Raw genomic sequence first — 18,654 nt, forward strand, 5'->3', positions numbered from 1 at the left:
TATGCTGTTGCAGAAACCAAATGAATGTAGCTAATGTATTTCCTGCTGAAGGTTGGAGAAAACTTTGTCTAATGTTTGCTGTTAATACTTCATGGCAAATGCAGAACTACCAAATTTTTAGAAAGAGATTGACCCCTAAGATTCTCCTGCTCACCTCATTCCAAGCCATATTGCGTTGTAAAAAAATATTAAGCTGTGGAAATGCAAAGATGTTTGTGTTACCATGAATTAGTGTGCACAAGTACAGAAAGCAGTTGAACTTGTGAAATGTTCTTTAATACAAGGGGTTTCAAATAACAGAGTGATACTTAAGTTATGCAGAATTTGTTGAGACTTCACTGTGCAGAAGATCATAAAAAATAAGTTTGTCCTAGGAGTTGTATGATGCCCATTTATCAGAACAATGCCAAGCTATAAGAAGTACCATTTTGAAGACAAATTAAATTGTCTTGGTACATATTCCTTTTGAGTTTGAATGGTTAAGCACTATTCTAATTGAATTGGTTACATAACAGCAATAATGCTCATTTCACCCAGCCCAGACTACTTTAATTGTTCGGTAAAGGTACCTGATTGTTGTGGTTCTGTTCGCCGAGCTGGAAGTTTTTGTTGCAAACGTTTTGTCCCCTGGCTAGGCGACATCATCAGTGCTTGGGAGCCTCCTGCGAAGCGGTACTTTGATGTTTCCTCCGGTGTTTATAGTGGTCTGTCCCTGCCGCTTCCGGTTGTCAGTTTCAGCTGTCCGCTGTAGTGGTTGGTATATTGGGTCCAGGTCAATGTGTTTGTTGATGGAGTTTGTGGATGAAATATACCAATATACCAACCACTACAGCGGACAGCTGAAACTGACAACCGGAAGCGGCAGGGACAGACCACTATAAACACCGGAGGAAACATCAAAGAAGCGCTTCGCAGGAGGATCCCAAGCACTGATGATGTCGCCTAGCCAGGGGACGAAACGTTTGCAACAAAAACTTCCAGCTCGGCGAACAGAACCACAACAACGAGCACTCGAGCTACAAATCTTCGCACAAACTTTGAAAGGTACCTGAGTTTATTTGGTGGGCAGCACCTATCACTAGCAGAGGTTCGGAGTGCTTGATACATTGTAATGGCTAACAATTGTTTGTGGGAGCAAGACGAGTATTGGTGGAGAACAAAAGTACAGGAAGCTAAGGAGAGTCCACCAACATTATTACCTTGGGCTGATAGGAAGAATGGTGATGGCCTATTGGGTAGGGATGAGATGATGGAACCTGGTAAGCATGACAAAAGAGTGGGGTTATCATTTGGTACAACTTATTGCTCGAAATCTATTCTTTTGAGCTAAAAATGGAGATTTGTATGTCAATGTTTTGGAAAACCTGTCAGGCATCATCAATGTTGATTCTGGAGGTGCAGAGGATAGTAGTTTATACCTTGCAAAGTTTCTACACAGTTTGACTTAAAAAGGCATGTCACTGCACATAAACACTAGAAAGGAGCAGCCTTATTATTGCTATAGAATGGTATTGAATAAAATAAGATCATAGACACAAAGCAGGTTTAGTCCATTGGGCCCATCAAATCTGTTCTATCATTTGATCATGACTGTTAGGTTTCTCAAACATATCCTGCTGCCTTTTCCCCATAACCCTTTATCCCCATTCCAGTCAAGAATCTATCTTTGACTTAAATACACTCAGTGACTTGGCCTTCGTAGCATTCTCCAGCAATGAGTTCCATAGATTTAACCACCCTATGAAGAAATTCCTCCTCATTTCTGTTCAAAGGATTGTCCCTTCACTCTGAAGCTGTGCCCTCAGATCCTAGTCTCTCCTACTATTGGAAACATCTCCAAGTCCACTCTATTCAGGCCTCTTAGTATTCTGTGAGCTTTGATCAGATTCCAACCCCCTCCCCACACCCTATCCTTCTAAACTCCAAGTACAGACCAAGAGTACTCAACCACTCCTCATACAACAAGCCCTTCATTCCAGGAATCCTTCTTGTCAAAGTCATTTTTACTAGTTCCAACACGAGCCCATCCTTACTTAGGTACAGGGCACAAAACTGCTCACAATATTCCAAAATACGGTCTGACCAAGAGCTTTTTAGGTCTCACCAGTACATATTTGCTCTCAAATTCTAGCCCTCTGGAAATGAATGCAAACGTTGCATTTGCCTTTCTGACTGCTAACTAAACCTACATGTTAACCATAACAGAATCCTCTTACCTTATTTAACAGCCTCCTGTATGGCACCTTGTCAAAGGCTTTAGGAAATCCAAATAGATCACATTCACTCGATCTCCTTTTGTCTATTCGTTACCTCCTCAGAAAATGCTAACAGATTTGTCAGGCGTGGACCCCCCCCCATCCCCAACATACAATCGATGAAATCATGCTGACTCAGTCCCATTTCACCATATTAAAGTACTCCACAATCTCCTCTTTATTAATGAACTGTAAAATCTTACCTGCAACCAAGGTCAGGTGTTAGATCTCATGTTTTCCAATGAGAGTCGGAGTCCAGTGGTAGATTCCAGTACAACTTCGTTACAGCTTAGGTTTTCTTTTCAGTAAGACACATAAAAAATTAAAGCATACACGCCCCTCTTTTTGATACTATTGGTTAGTGGTGTCGGGTTATTCCTTTGTGATTGGCTCTCCAGTACAGCACCTTTAAAGAGATTGTCATGCTGGTCGTCCAGACCCAGTTGTGATGATTTCACAGACTTTAATGTTTGGAGGGTGGGGGCGGAAACACTTCTATTGCCTGAATCATTTTATTTTGGTGATTTTTCTTATATATGTGGATCATAACTACTATGGAATCTATATCTATGATTATCTGAAGAACCTTAACTAAAACCTACTCTTAATATTGTAATAGGTTGATTAAACAGTTGCTTCTCTTGAATTATTTAATGTAAAATGTTCTTATCTATGTAAGAAATTGCAGTTGTACATTCCATCCTAGCCAGTAACAGTCTTGCTATTGATCGATTTGCTGACACTACGTGAAGAAAATATTTTTCCCCAGGCTCACTTTCTACTGTCAGCCATGTTCTGCTGCAGGGTTAGTCTGGGGCAGTTGTTGGCCATTTTGTGCCACACTGCCATGGGCAGCCCTAACGTCAGTCCATAGTTTCCGGTCTGTTGCCTCCTCTCTCTTCTTAAACAGGGGTGTTACATTAGACACTTTCCAGTCTTCTGCAAGAAGCAAATATTGAGTTTTCCTACAGTGTTCAATTTAATTTGGATTTTACTTTTGTTTGTTTAACTTATAGAATTTATATTATTAGATGTAAAACTAATAAAACATTTACGAGAAATTATTTAATTGGGTCAACTTACTAAATGAAACTGATTAAATTGCCATAGACCATTAAAATGTGACTATTTTCCTGATTGCAGATTATATGCAGCAAACTGGGGGACAAGCACATCTCTTCTTCTGGTTAACCGTAGAAGGATATAGAGTTACTGCACAGCAGCAGCTTGACGTTTTGCGAAGTGCACAAAAGGATGGAAAAAGACAGAGCAATCAAACCAAAGGATTGCTGCGTGCTGCAGCTGTTGGTGTTTATGATCAGTATTTGTCAGAGAAGGTAAATTTATATTATTCTATTGGTTTAAAATAGACTCCTTGATATGCTTCCTAGTATCATTCTACATTTACTGGTCAGACTGTCTTATCATTTTAGTCAAATGGTTATGACTGGAATTCTACTTCCGAAACTTGAAAATATATTCTTGCTGGACACTTATGCAGCACTTTGATGTTGTCTTTTGATTGAAATCTTTACCTGGTTGCTGATTCCAATTTTCCATGTTTATGATTTCGAAAACAGAAGGGAATTCCTCTTGAATAGTTGGCCAATATATTTTATTCATTAATCAATCTTAAAAATAAGACACTTTATCATATCATTTATTTCCTTGTTGTCTGTGGGGCTGAATGTCTTGCTGTAAAATGCTCTTGTGAAGGAATGATGTTGTATTTCAAGTTTGAATGTTATCTTTACCTTCTGTTCCTTGTAATATTAGGTTAATCGAAGTGATAACCTCAATGAACTGTCTGAACTTGGACTAGCAACTTGTGACTGTCAAGTTAATTCTCCATCAGAACAATAAGGAGTCACCATAATTTAATAATTTATCCAGTGATTTTGAGGGCAAGGAAAATATTTTGACTTGTGTTTGCAACCCACTGAACAAAGAGTTCTTTCTGTTCATCTCAATGCTAAACTATCATCTCCCCGTCCTGAGGCTTGTGGCCCACCATTCCAGACTTTCCAGCCATAGCAGTTTCTTCCCAGCATTGACAGTATCACTGTCAAGCCCTTTTCGAACGTTTTATGTTCCACTGCAATCATTTCTCATTCACCCATGTTTATTCAGAAAATGCTCCACATAGTCACCTGAGGTTGGAATTGAACCTGGGTCCCTGGTGCTGTGAGCCAGCAGTACTAACCATTGAACCACTGTGCACATGGATCAACACAACTAATGATTTCTGAACAGTATTTAGGCTAATGAATGGCAGGTTTAAAACCGTGATGAGGAGAATTACTTTTCTGAAATGTTTGTGAATCTGTGGAATTCAGGACCACAGTGTGCACTGGATGCTCGATACCAAATAAATTTATTGAGGAGAAAATAGATTTTTAATTGGTAATGGGTTAAAGGGTCGTTGGGAGTGGGCAGGAAAGTTCAGTTAAGGCTGATTCAGCCATGATCGTATTAAACGGCAGAACAGGCACAAGGGGCTGAATTATGTTCTTATGTTCTTAAGAATCATCCCTGGGCTCTGCGCTGTCACCTGATTGAGTAATTAGAAATCTGTTCTTTGCTTGATCTTCAACATAAGCATGTTCCTGAGTATAGTCTTGCCAAGACCTAATTGTATAATTGAAGTAATGCCTCTGTGCGCTTGCTCTCAAAGCTCTTTGCTTGAAAATCTCACATACAATGAGTAATTGGAAAACAAATTGTATCTGCATGTTAGCTAACCTTCTGTGACTCGTGTATGAGGCATTCAGGTCATTCTGCATACTAACATTTACTAGTGTTTCCTTTTCAAAGCAAATGTTTTCCTTTTTTTTTAATCGAAGTAAATACTTCATATTTCTCTACATTCCATCTGCTGCATTATTGCTCACTCATTTAACTTCTTTACTTCTCTTAGCAGCATTGTGCACGTTTCCTTTATATATTCATTGATGGAGATTGAAGTCCAAATATTGATTCTTGTAGTATCCCACTAGTTGCAGCCTGTAACCTGGAAATGTCTTGTCAGAAATACTACCTTTTCTGAATTATAGTTATCTCAAATTTCACTGCTTTAACAGTCAACCAAATAATGAAACAAATCCAACAATGTATATGTCATAAAATACCGGGTAAAGGCAAATTACTGCGGAAGCTGGAATCTGAAACCAAAAGAGAAAACGCTGGAAAATCTCAGCAGGCCTGGCAGCATCTGTAAGGAGAGAAAAGAGCTGACGTTTCGAGTCTAACTGACCCTTTGTCAAAGCTGGACAAAGGGTCAGTTAGCCTTGAAATGTCAGCTCTTTTCTCTCCTTACAGATGCTGCCAGGCCTAGTGAGATTTTCCAGCATTTTCTCTTTTGGAATGTATATGTCATTGTCTTTTTGACTATTAGCCTAAACATCACTAAAAGTACTGCATCATCAAGACACTCCATCTGAATCTCTGTCTTCTAGTCAGTAATTCCATCCCATTTCAGGTTAAACCAGACTGTTGTTTGCAATCCAGTAACCTCTTTAATGCTGAAAACTTCCAAAACCATTTTCTCTATCACAGGACTGCCTATGCTCCCACAGTCATACAGTACAGAAATGAACGCTTCAGTCCAACACGTCCATGCCATCCAGCCTTCTCAAACTTAACTAGTCCCATTTGCCTGCGTTTGGCCCATATCCCCTCAACACTTCCTAGTCATGTATCTGTATAAATGACTTTTAAAAGTTGTAACTGTACCTGCATCTACCACTTCCTAGCAGCTCATTCAATTTACGCACCACCCTTTGTATGAAAAAGTTGCCCCATAGGTTCCTTTTAAATCTTTCTCCTTTCACCTTAAACCTATGCCCTCCAGTTTTGAACTCACTCTACCCTGGGGAAAATACCTTTTGTAATTCATCTTTCCTCATCCCTCATGATTTTATAAAACCTTGATAAGGTCATCCCTCAACCTCCTAGGCTCCAGGGGAAAAAGTCCAAGCCTGTCCAGCCTCTCCCCATAACTCAAATCCTCTAGTACAGGTGAATTTTGAATCTTTCGTGAAACCTTTCTAATTTAATAATATCCTTCCTTCACAAGGGAAACCAGAACACACTGAGTGGCCCCACAAATGCCCTGTGCAGCTACACGAGTGTTCCAACTCCTACACTCAAATGATTTGAATAGTGAAGGCAAACGTGCCAAACACCACTTCTAACAACCTGTTTGTCTGTAAAACTACTTTCAAGGAACTATATACCTGAACCCCTAGGTGTCTCTGTTCGACAGTACTCCCCAGGGCCCTGCTATTAACTGTGTAAGTCCTACCCTGATTTGTCTTACCTAAAATTCGGTTTACATCTTTAACTTGTATGCAAGGCCTATCATTTTCCATAACTGTTTTAAAACTAATGGAATTATTATCACACGTCCTAGACTGCTCCCCCACTAAAATCTCAGTCACTTTGCTCTGCCTTATTTTGCAAAGAAAAGTCAAGTTTTGCTCCTTCTCTAGTAGGTACATCTACATACTTAATAAAGAAATTTTTCTTGAACACACTTTAATGAATTCCTCCCCACCTAAGCTCTTGACACTATGCCAGTCCCAGTCTATATTTGGAAAGTTAAAATCCCCGACTATTACAACCCTATCATTCTTACCAATGTCTGAGATCTCGCCACATATTTGCTTCTCAATTTCCCATTTAGTACTGGGGGCCTATAGTACAATCTCATCAAAGTGATCATACACTTCTTACTTCTCAGTTCCACCCATGTAGCTTCACTGGACAATCCCCCAAGAATATCCTCTCTAAGTACAGTGGTGATAAGTCCCTTAATCAAATACACCACTCCCCTTCATCTTTTGCCTCCTTTTCTATTCTTCCTATGGCATCAATACCCTGGAACATTGAGCTTCCCATCCTGTCCCTCCCTCAGCCATGTTTCTGTAATAGCTAAGATATTCCAGTCATGTCCTTTGTTCATCTGCCTCACCTGTCAGGCCTCTTGCATTGAAATCAATGCAGTTTAATTTTCCAATTTTACTTTGTTCTCTGCCCTGCTCCTGCCTGCTTTTGTCTATTTAACTTACTCCCATTAACTTCTGAGTCATCCTCAACTTCTCTCTTTTTTTCACTACTGCTTAAGATTTCCCCCCCACTGTCCACAACCTCCCTTCCCTTGGTCCAGTTGCAGTTGAATCCCTGATTCAATCCTTTGTCACTTCAAGACTTCCTGTCTTGACTGGCAACTTCCTGTCCAGAAATCTCCATAAATAGAAGCTAATCAAAAATTATACTATCTATACCCTATCCTGTGCTATACTGCACAGGGTTCTGCTCGCTCATCACTAATATCATTCCTAACCAGTATTCACACCCAAATATTTTTGTCTTAAATACCTATTTCTAGTTCTTGATCTAAATTCCTTTATAATCTTGTTCTTTTCTATCTCTGAACCATCTCCATGCTTTTAGGTGCGTAGCTTTCTTCCCTTGAATTCACTGGCTGCATTCTTTATCACTCTATCTTCTGCCAATACAACCAAACTTTTGATGGCCATGCTGAATATTTCCTCTAAATCAAAACAAATTAGTATTTATTGTTAGAAGTTCCACTAAAAGCTGCAGCCTGTTTTCTCTAGAAATTAGAAGGTTAAGGGATGACCTGATCAAAATCTTCATGATCTTTAACAGGAAAAGAGAGTAGGTAAAGATAAACTATATTTCCATTTGTTGGGGAATCAAGAACTTGAGGGCAGAATGTGAGAATTAAGGCCAGATCGTTCAGCTGAGATGTTTGGACGCACTTCTACATACAAAGGAACTCTCTTCTACAAATGGCAGTATATATTGGATCAGTTGTTAATTTTAAATCTGAGATGTTTTTTGTTAAGCAAAGCTTTCTCTGTGACTGTAAAGCTATCAAGAGCTATAGGCCAAAGGCAGGTATATCTTCCAGTTAGGACTCCTCTCATTTTTTTAAACTCTAATGAATGCAGGCCTAATGGGCACAAAATCTCCCCATAAAATCCTTTCCTACCCAGGATCAACCTAGTGACCCTACAATGCCAGTATATCTTTACTTAGATAAGTGAACCCGAACTGTTCACAGTATTCCAGTTATGGTCTGACCAGTGCCTTGTATCATTTAAGCAAGACCTCCTTAACCATTACCCATTGTAAACTGAAAGGTGATATCTCTCTTTTTGGGAGATAGGATAATTTTTTTGGAGCAGTACTCTGTTGGAAAAAGGAACATGTCATGGTGAACAGATGATGACAAGTTAGGTCTGGTTCAATCATGTATTTGAAAAATCAATGTTATTAATGTTAATGCAGAAACAAACTATGTGGTGGTTCATAAATTGTTGAATTATCAATTTTTTTTCCTCCTTCACCAGGCATCTCCAAGAGTCCATGTGGATGATAATTTGGTTTCTAAATTGGCAGAAAAACTAAATTATGAGGATACCACACCAGAGATATTTGACGATATTCAACGAAAGGTAGGTTTGAAGAAAATCTTTCCCTTTGTTACTTGCCTTCCATCTTTGTCAGGTCTCTATATACTTGTGCTTGAAGATGAATTTTCCATTGCCACCTTAAAGGTTGCTCTGTGATTGAGTGAAGGAGGGTTATATTTACAGTAGAGCAAAGGTTTTAGCAATTTTACATTTTAATAAATTGCTCTATTACTTACCTCCATAAGAGTGGACTGAATGTTAGTTGGAGCTCTTTCAAACTGTAAGTTCTCTGAGTATTGAATGGTTTGTTGCCATTCGTGATTCTGCTTAGATTTGTCTTGTATCCTAACAGCAATGTTAAATGTACGTAAAAGCATAAAATTGCCAAGAAATATTAATTAATAAATTAAGCAAAAATGTGATATCAGCAAGTCCATTTCAATGTCGGCTCTTTACTTTGGATTTAAAAAGGATGGAATAAGTATTTTCCAATTTGAATAACACTAGAAATAATTCTGATCCAAAGATGATTGGGGTTCCATTGTATTTAGATCACTAAAATATCATACACCAGAACAGGAAACATCAAAAGGGCTAATATAATGCTGACTTTATTTCTAGAAGTAGAAGTTCCGCTAAAGTTGTGCAGGGGGTTGGTTTGACTGCATTTGAAGTTTAGGACATCACACCTTTGGAAGGATGCATTGACTTTGGAGATTGTGCAGTGTAGATTTGTCACAATATTTGAAATCTGAAGATTAAATTACAAGAAAAAACTACATAAACTAAGGCAGTAAAAACTGAAATAACTGCAGATGCTGCAAATCAGAAACAAAAACAGCAATTGTTCGAACAACTGCGCAGGTCTGGCAGCATCTGTGCAGAAAAAAGAGTTCATATTTCTGGCTCAATGAGTCTTCGTCGGAATCCCATTGGTTGTCTGTAAACTAAGGGAGTGATTTATTTTTTTCAAATTGGGTTGTGGATGATTTGATCAAAGTTTTGAAGGTATTAATACTAATGGGATAGATAAAGACACTTTTCACTGATTGGGGAGAGGGGAAAAAGGAGGAGGAGGAATGTAGAGGAAGCATATTCTTAAAAAGTCAGATCCAGACCTTTTGGGAATTAAGTTAGAAAGTGTTTTTCCATGAAAAAAAGTGGTTAAAGTTTGGAATTCTCTGCAAGTTAATTGTTAATTTTTAAACCTGAGATTGAGGGTACATTTGGTGAACAAAAATCCAAAAGGACCTAAACTAGAGGCAAGTCAATTATTTTGCAAGTCAACCTTGATCTTATTAAATGGCAAAACAGGGTTGAAGAGCCAAATGGACTACTTCTGCTACGTATCATAAAATTTAAATCTGATTTTTTGGCAATTTATAAATAGAAATTCAAACATGCCACTGAATAGTAAGGGTTATTTTGGACTTCAGAAACCAGTTTAGGGGTGTGGCTAGTTAAGAGCAATGACACTGACTCTTCACACTAGCATCATCTAGTTCACTGTATCCTTCTCTACTGAGAAGCAGTGGTCTCTACAAACATCCTTAACCAATAACTCTGCCCTAATCAAAGTAAGAGGGAAACCAGAAGTCTGCTTCTCTAAGCTATGGGTGTTATAATTAATCTTAAAAAAAAAAATGTTCTGGAAGCCTTTGCAGGTTACAGAACAATTAAAGATAAATAATAAATTAGAAGTGGTGCCCAAAACTCAATTCGCTTTGAAGTCAGGCCTCAAATATTGTAGTAAACGAAACCATCTTGGCTACAGAAATGTTTCAGACACAATGAAAACCCATTGATTACTGACTCAAAGGCCAAGGATCCAAACTTAAAATATATATTTTTAAAAAAGCAGTTTACATCACACTAGATTCAAAGGATCCTTCTCCTTTCTGTCATTGCACATTGAACACCCATTAGAAAATAACGACGTGTTGCATATAACATACGAGTTAGATTAGAATTTTTATTTTAGCTATATTGAGGGATAGAAGAAGTCCACAGAGGTAATTTGTTTGGATTTCCCTGTTGACCCAGGAGAAGTAGGATTAGTTGTTCAAACCACTGGAGAATATATGCTCTTCTGGACTCCAGAAATCTTGGGTCTTCCATTGCTTTCGGTTCTCTCCCCTTTGCATGCCATTCCTGCCAATCAAACTATCTTAATACTGGGAACTGTATGCGTTGGTATTCAATTCTGGCTTTCTCCCAGTCTGAATTCTGTTCCTTACACTGTCCAGACTGTGATTTACTCCAAGGAAACCAAGAAGCTGTGTGCAGATGAGGGCCAAATAAAATTGGTGAGGCTTCACATTGACATTGCTTGCCTACTCTCTATATTATGCTAAGAGCATCAATAGAATTTGTTCTATTTCCAGCCTTTTCAAGATGCTAAATTTGCGCATTATTCGTTTCTGTTCATTTTGTGGCTATCTGTGGAGTTTGACATATTAAGGAATCATGAGTGTGAAATTTATTAGTTCACATCTTCCCAACTCCAGACAGTCAGACGTGGGCCATACCATGATGGAACAGAACATCAGAAACTCTCTTTAGTTCCAGTGCAGTGATTACACTGGAATTGCCAAGGAAGCTTGAATTTCTGAAGGGCTATTAGCCAGTGTGTGGAATGTTCCAAAACTCTATTCAACTGAGTTGAAGATCTCAAAGGATTCTGATTCACTTCCATTGATCATTAATCAGGAAACTTTGTTATAAACTACAATACTGCAGTCACTCCAAATCCCTGTCCAGCCACAGCTGAGTAACATCCTCCCTCTCCTCCCAATAGCTGAGCAACCTTGCCATCTGACTGTCTACATATCTAATCCCTCACCTATCTGTCACGTAGCCCTCTCTCTCTCTTTTGCCACCTACACCCACCTGCATTTACCTATGTGGCTTCTCTCAGCTTGTCAAAGAAACTTTGCAAACTTCTGAACTTTATTTACTTACTGGAGTACAGTAGGAAGTGTTGTGAAAAGAGGGCATGGCTTCTGAGAAAATATATTCTTGAGTGTATGCATGGTTCACTACACTGCCTGAATTGGGAAGGATCCTGCATCATAAATTAGGCCTCAAAAGATGTGTGCAGATAAATGATTTTTCGTCTGATCTGGCTTTGAAATGGGGATTCTAGCCTTTATTGGCAAATTTTGGCCATTGATGTTTGCTTATTACATTGCATGTTAAATATTAAGATTTATGTACAAATGTAGGAAGTATTATGTCTTAGAAAACTAATATTTGTTTACTTTTTTATGAAGGTCTATGAAATTATGCTGAAGGATGAGCAATTCTACCCTTCTTTCAGGCAAAATCCGCTTTATGTGCGGATGTTAGCTGAGTTAGACATGTTGAAAGATCCAAGCATCAGAGGGTCAGATGATGGCGACTTGGGTATGTGAAAAATTTATAAATACAGATAATATTTTGTTGCAACTGTTAAATGTTACCGTAATATTAAATACAAAATTATCTACTGAGATCTTTTGCTACCGTATATGCTGTACTTCATATTGAATGTTTAAACTTTAATACCTGTTGCATGTATCTGAACCATCTTTACTAGAGCAAGGCACATGCAGATGCAAGTAAAAGATAAAATCTTAATTCTGGGAATTTATAAGCCTAAGACATCGAGGAGAATGTGTTTGTGTACCACAAGTTTGTTGACCTTGGTTTCTGATTGGTTTCCTTGAACAACTAGATACACTGAACCATTGGACTTTAGTGTGTAAGTTTAGAGTACTTCATTGTCTGTACTTTGTGTAGTTTAATCTAAGAGAGAAAGTGAGGGCTGCAGATGACAGATTTTAAAGCTTACAGTGCTAGTGCTTTCACAAAACAGGCTGGACTCACACTTCCCCCCCTTAACAGTAATATTCCATGTAATTTCTTTTTTTGCTATTTGTGTCTTATCTGTCCTTTAAAATTTGCTACATAATCAGACCTCAAATTTAATAGCGTTGATGTTGTCTGCTCGCTCCCTGTATGGTGGATTCCATTTGCTACAGGGCCACATTCTTTCACCATCTAGAGGAAACATTGGATAGGAGCACTTTCAGAGTGCTCAAAGTTGAGTTCAGAAAATGTGCTCTCTGTCAAGTTTAGAGGATTCGCCACAATCACTGCATATTCGCGGAGTGAGGGATGAAAGGATTTCATGAATACAATAGTTCTTTAAATCGGAGGACTGGATGCTAAGTCAATGAAAGGAAAGTGGCTGAATGAGATTCCCTTTGTGTAGCAGTGTTTGAGATGGGCTTATTCATTGTGCATAAGAGGGAGATGGCTGACCAAGAGAGCATTGTATTAGTTGAGTCTAACAAATACCAGTTAGTGCATATGAGAAGCACAGGTTATGCAGTTGTTTAATTTTATAAATCAAAAAATACTAGTTTCTTTAGTAGTTCCGTGTTCTGAAGTCTTTCATCCCTGGCACCTTCAGTCAATTTCCATTGCATCTTCGAAGACCTGATCAGCTACTAAATTGTAGTAGCGCTGAAAATGTGTTGCTGGAAAAGCGCAGCAGGTCAGGCAGCATCCAAGGAACAGGAGAATCGACGTTTTGGGCATAAGCTACTAAATTGTAGTACCCAGACTTAGCCACAATATTCCAACTGAAGCCAAACTAATGTTTGAGAAAGGCTCATTGGAACTTGAGTTTTGTACTCTAGACTCTTGCTAATAAAGCCAAGGAAACTATAAGTCTGATACAGACTTAGTTTCTTTTCTTGTCACCTTTGGTGACCTCACTCCATTCCGTTTAACATGCCATTTTGGATGAAGTTACCTTTTATTCTTTGTTTCTCTCCAGCCACAATCCCTAAACTCCACCACCGCCGACCACACTCACACCATTAAAAGTCCCAGTTTCTAAGTTTTTGTGTCATTCCCAGACAAAATTGATTTGGAGGAACAGTGGTTCTAGTGATAGACTTCAGCAAATACGTGCGTTTACAGCTACAAGTAAGACTGGCTTCAATGGAAGGGCAGGGTAATGTTTACAGTGTAATTCTTGTACACAAGAACAGGTGATGTGACTTGCAAACAATTATTCCGCTTCAGTTTTGCTTTCATTTAAGATGGAACTCTAGCATCATTTAGCATGTCAGGCAGCATTTCTGAAAAGAGAAATAACATCAATGCTGAATGTCATTTACTTTTTGTCAGAACTAGAAGACTTTAGAGATGTAATAGGTTTTGAGCAAGTACATGTGTGTGGAAAGAGGGAGGAGTGGAAAGTACTGATAAGGTCTGGTCAGTTGGAAAGCAGGAGTGATTAAATTATGAGAAACTATGAAGCAAGCAGAAGAATACCAAAGTAGCTACAAATTTGAAAACGTTAAGAGGGTATTGAAAAATGTATCGGTAGAATCGCCATAGCACCTGCCTTTCAAAAGATAAGATTATAATTATTATTTGAAATTGGTGTTACTATATGGAAACAGGCAATCAAAACAGCCTGCATACCTCTGTATTCATAACACAGTAAAATTAGAATATTTGAAAATCCTTAAAATTGATCCTAGTGGTTCCTAACCAGTCGTCTCGAATTATCATGATCAGATTTTGTGAATAACCAATATCACACCAGTTGCTTTAGCAGAGCAACATTAAACCACAAGGCAATCCGATCAACGTCTATGGTTTTAAACCCAATCCTCTTTAATTCTAGCCCCCACTCTCTCTCAAAGCCAAACTCAAGGGGAAAGAGGTACAGCTGGCTATTTCTCAGTTGATTTCTGACAACATCAGTGCATGCAACTATCTTCCAGTGGGCTCTGACGAATATTCATTTAATTTTTGTTACTGATATACTATTTGCCAAATTTTGAATAAGTTGATGAGGAGAGGACAACCAGGAATCAATCAAACCTCTGTCCTGTTGCTTTCATGGGCACAATACTTTTCATCCAAACACCGTTGAAATACCATTTCAAACTATGGCCTCTCCCTGCCAAACTGACTCTTTCCCAATGAAATTCCAGTTAACATTCAATAATGTCTTTTGCTTGAGCATAAGACTTCTCTGGAAGTCTCTATGGACTTTTTAAGGAGAAATTATCTGTAATTAACTTTCAGACTTGGCTTCAAAAACAAGTAACAGCTTGTTTGTTCTCTTCTTTTAAAAGAAAACACAAGCTGCTTACGATGTTACCTTTTAGCTTGCAGCCCAAATTTCACATCTCCAAAGCAAGAATGATAAAATAAAATAATGAAAAATCAGTGTGGTGAGGAATGCTAAAATAATCCATAGATTCGGTATGGTTGCAGGTGCAAGTATCACTCGTTACCTGCCAAAGAAAGAGGGCTGCACTGTACAACTTAGCTGGTGTGCAGCCACATGGTTGACAAAAAGTATTCTTCTGTTTTTGGTGATCGTCTATCCTTGATGTTCATTGTTCTGTTTTTGAAAGTTGTGCCTTCTGCTGACTTGGCCCTAAAATGCAGAATTTACTTTCAAAATACCTCTAACTTTATGACCCCTTTGAAGGTGCATCTTTTTTTTTAAAAAACTTTCTTCTATTAAGCAAATCTGTCCTAATATCTTTTGTGACTCAATATTAACAGTGACTTTATTACTTATGATTTTGACTACTTCAGAGCATTTTACCATATTAAATGTACAACATAAATGAAAGTTGTTATTCTAACACAAAGTCAATGACCTACAGTATTAATTTCTCTCTTTTCAGATTCTATCCCATCTACTAATTAGCCACAATACTTTTGTCTATGTAACTGAAGTGCCTCATCATTGCTAAAGTCATAGGGATGTGCAGCACGGAAACAGACCCTTTGGTCCAGCTCAGCCATGCCAACCAGATAGCCCAACTCAATCTCGTCCCACCTGCCAGCACCTGACCCATATCCCTCCAAACCCTTCCGATTTATATACCCATCCAGATGCCTTTTAAATGTTGCAATTGTACTAGCCTCCACCACTTCCTCTGGCAGCCCATTCCACATACGCCACCAACCTCTGCTTGCAATAGTTGCCTCTTAGGTCTCTTTTTTTTTATATTTCCCCCTCAGCCTAAACCAATGTCCTCTAGTTGTGGACTCTTCCCCTTTGTAAACATTAAAAACACACCGGAATACACACCGGATCATCAACTCCACACTCACAGGAATCCGATTCACGAGAGAGGAAGAAAAGGACAACCAACTCCCATTCCTAGACGTGAGGGTACAGAGAACACCAAACGGAGAATTCACCACTAAGGTACACAGGAAAGCCACACACACAGACCAAGTCCTGAACTATGAAAGCAACCACCCCAATACACACAAACGAAGTTGCATCAAGACACTGTTCAAAAGGGCCACAACACACTGCAGCACACCAGAACTGCAAAAAGAAGAAGAGGAACACCTATACAAGGTATTCGCAAAAAACTGATATCCTCGCAATTTCATCAACAGATGCCTAAGGGAGAGACAACAGAACGAGGACATGCCGCAACCCAAAGGACTAGCCACACTACCATAGATCAAGAACATCTCTGAAATGACAGCCAGACTACTGCGACCACTAGGACTCATAACAGCACACAAACCAACAGCCACTCTCAGACAACAACTCACCAAAACGAAGGACCCGATACCCAGCATGAGCAAAACTAACGTAGTGTACAAAATCCCATGCAAGGACTGCACAAAACACTATAATAGGACAAACAGGAAGACAGCTAATGATCCGCGTTCACGAACATCAACTAGCCACGAAACGACACGACCAGCTATCCCTAGTAGCCACACACGCAGACGACAAGCAACATGAATTTGACTGGGACAACACTACCATTATAGGGCAAGCGAAACAAAGAACACCCAGGGAATTCCTAGAAGCTTGGCACTCATCCACAAACTTCATCAACAAACACATAGACCTGGACCCAATATACCGGCCACTACAGCGGACAGCTGAAACTGACAACCGGAAGCGGCAGGGACAGGCCACTATAAATGCCGGAGGAAACACCACAGAAGCGCTTCACAGGAGGCTCCCAAGCACTGAGGATGTCACCTAGACAGGGGACGAAACGTTTGCAACAAAAACTTCCAGCTCGGCGAACAGAACCACAGCAACGAGCACCTGAGCTACAAATCTTCTCACAAACTTTGAACTATCCTATTTACCTGTGACTTTACTTCCAAGGAGCTATGAACGTGCACTTCAAGGTCTCTTTGATCATCAACACTACCGAGGACCTTACCATTAAGTGTAGAAGTCTTGCTAAGATTTGCTTTCCCAAAATGTAGCACCTTCTATTTATCTAAATTAAACTCCATCTGCCACTCCTCAGCCCATAGGCTCATCTGATCAAGATCCCGTTGTAATCCGAGGTAACCTTCTTCACTGTCCACGACACCTCCAATTTTGGTGTCACTGGCAAACTTATTAACTGTACCTCTTATGCTCATATCCAAATCATTTATATACATGACAAAAAATAGTGGACCTAGCACCGATCCTTGTGGCACTCCACTGGTCACAGGCCTCCAATCTGAAAAACCACCATCATCTATCTTCTACATTTTGAGCCAGTTCTATATCCAAATGGCTAGCTCTCCCTTTATTCCGTGAGATCTAACCTTGCTAACCAGTCTCCCATGGGGAACCTTGTCGAATGCCTTATTGAAGTCCACATAGATCATATCTACCACTCTGCCCTCATAAATCCTCTGTTACTTCTTCAAAACCTCAATCAAGTTTGTGAGACATGATTTCCCATGCACGAAGCCATGTTGACTATCCCTAATCAGTCCTTGCCTTTCCAAGTACATATACGTCCTGTCCCTCAGGATTTCCTCCAACAACTTGCCCACCACCGACGTCAGGCTCACTGGTCTATAGTTCCCTGGCATGTCCTTACCACTTTCTTAAACAGTGGCACCACATTAGCCAACCACCAGCCTTCCGGCACCTCACCTGTGACTATCGTGAAAGTACCATGAAAGTAGTTCCCTTCTACAAAGTGCAGTGCCCAGAATTGAGAATAATACTTGAGTAGAGGCCTAGTCAATATTTTAAAAATGTTTTGCATACCTTTCTTGTACTTTATGCTTTTGTCAATAAAGCCAAGGAATGCTTTGGTTTTTTTTCAAACCACCTTTTCAGTTTATGTAGTTTCTAGCATTTTTCTGTCTCTTTGTTTTATCCAGAATTGTCTGCAGACTCAATAACATTTCATACCTCAAGTCAATAGCCAATTCAACTTCCTATTAAAAACAACAATTCTCCCGAAGTAGATGAATCAGTACAACTCCACAGTGACACTGATGATAGCAAGAGGGCAGTATGTACTGAGTGAAGAACTTCAGTGTCTCTTCTCTGTCCTTTCCTGTGAAATATATCTTGAATGATAAGGTCATAAAGTGTATTCGGGACAATTTAATTTTTAAATATTTGTTCCTGCAATGTAGATGTCACTGGCTAGGCCAGCATTTATTGTTCTGGAGGAAGGTGATGCTATCTGAACATTTCAATGTCAATCTATGTTAAGTGCCAACCCTTGTGCCTTTTCTCTGTAACACTGTGTGTTTTTAAATAATTATCCAATGACCTCTTAAGTGCCTCAATTCAAGAGTCATGAACACAACTCAGTCCATCATGCAAACCAGCCTTCCATCCATTGAATCCATCTATACTTCTCACTACCTCCAGAAAGCAACTAACACAAACAAATACCCCTCCTAGCCTGGTTGTACTCTCTTCCACCCTCTTCTGTTCGGCAGAAGATATGAAAGTTTGAATGCACGTATGACTAGATTCAAGAGCAGCTTCTTCCCGGCTGCTATCCTACTTTTGAACAGACCTCTCAAATGTTAATTCTGAATTTGGAGATGCCAGTGTTGGACTGGGGTATGCAAAGTTAAAAATCACACAATACCAGGTTATAGTCCAACAGGTTTAATTGGAAGCACTAGCTTTCAGCGCT

The 18,654-nt window shown here is 39.3% G+C and overlaps 1 protein-coding gene across 6 annotated transcripts in view; it reads left to right on the forward strand.

The window, feature by feature from the left end:
* Nucleotides 1-18,654, forward strand: part of snx13 (sorting nexin 13) — a 234,419-nt gene that overhangs the window by 132,152 nt on the left and 83,613 nt on the right. For all 6 annotated transcript variants that reach the window (XM_087987099.1, XM_087987100.1, XM_087987101.1 and 3 more), the window contains exons 13-15: nt 3,399-3,592; nt 8,636-8,740; nt 11,971-12,103. In XM_087987099.1, the coding sequence (XP_087843225.1) occupies nt 3,399-3,592; nt 8,636-8,740; nt 11,971-12,103 (432 nt within the window). The remainder of the gene's footprint in view (nt 1-3,398; nt 3,593-8,635; nt 8,741-11,970; nt 12,104-18,654) is intronic.

This window comes from Chiloscyllium plagiosum, unplaced genomic scaffold (assembly GCF_037043375.1).
Source record: "Chiloscyllium plagiosum isolate Xiang-an unplaced genomic scaffold, Cpla_swu_hap1 HiC_scaffold_5, whole genome shotgun sequence".
Classification (NCBI taxonomy): domain Eukaryota; kingdom Metazoa; phylum Chordata; class Chondrichthyes; order Orectolobiformes; family Hemiscylliidae; genus Chiloscyllium; species Chiloscyllium plagiosum.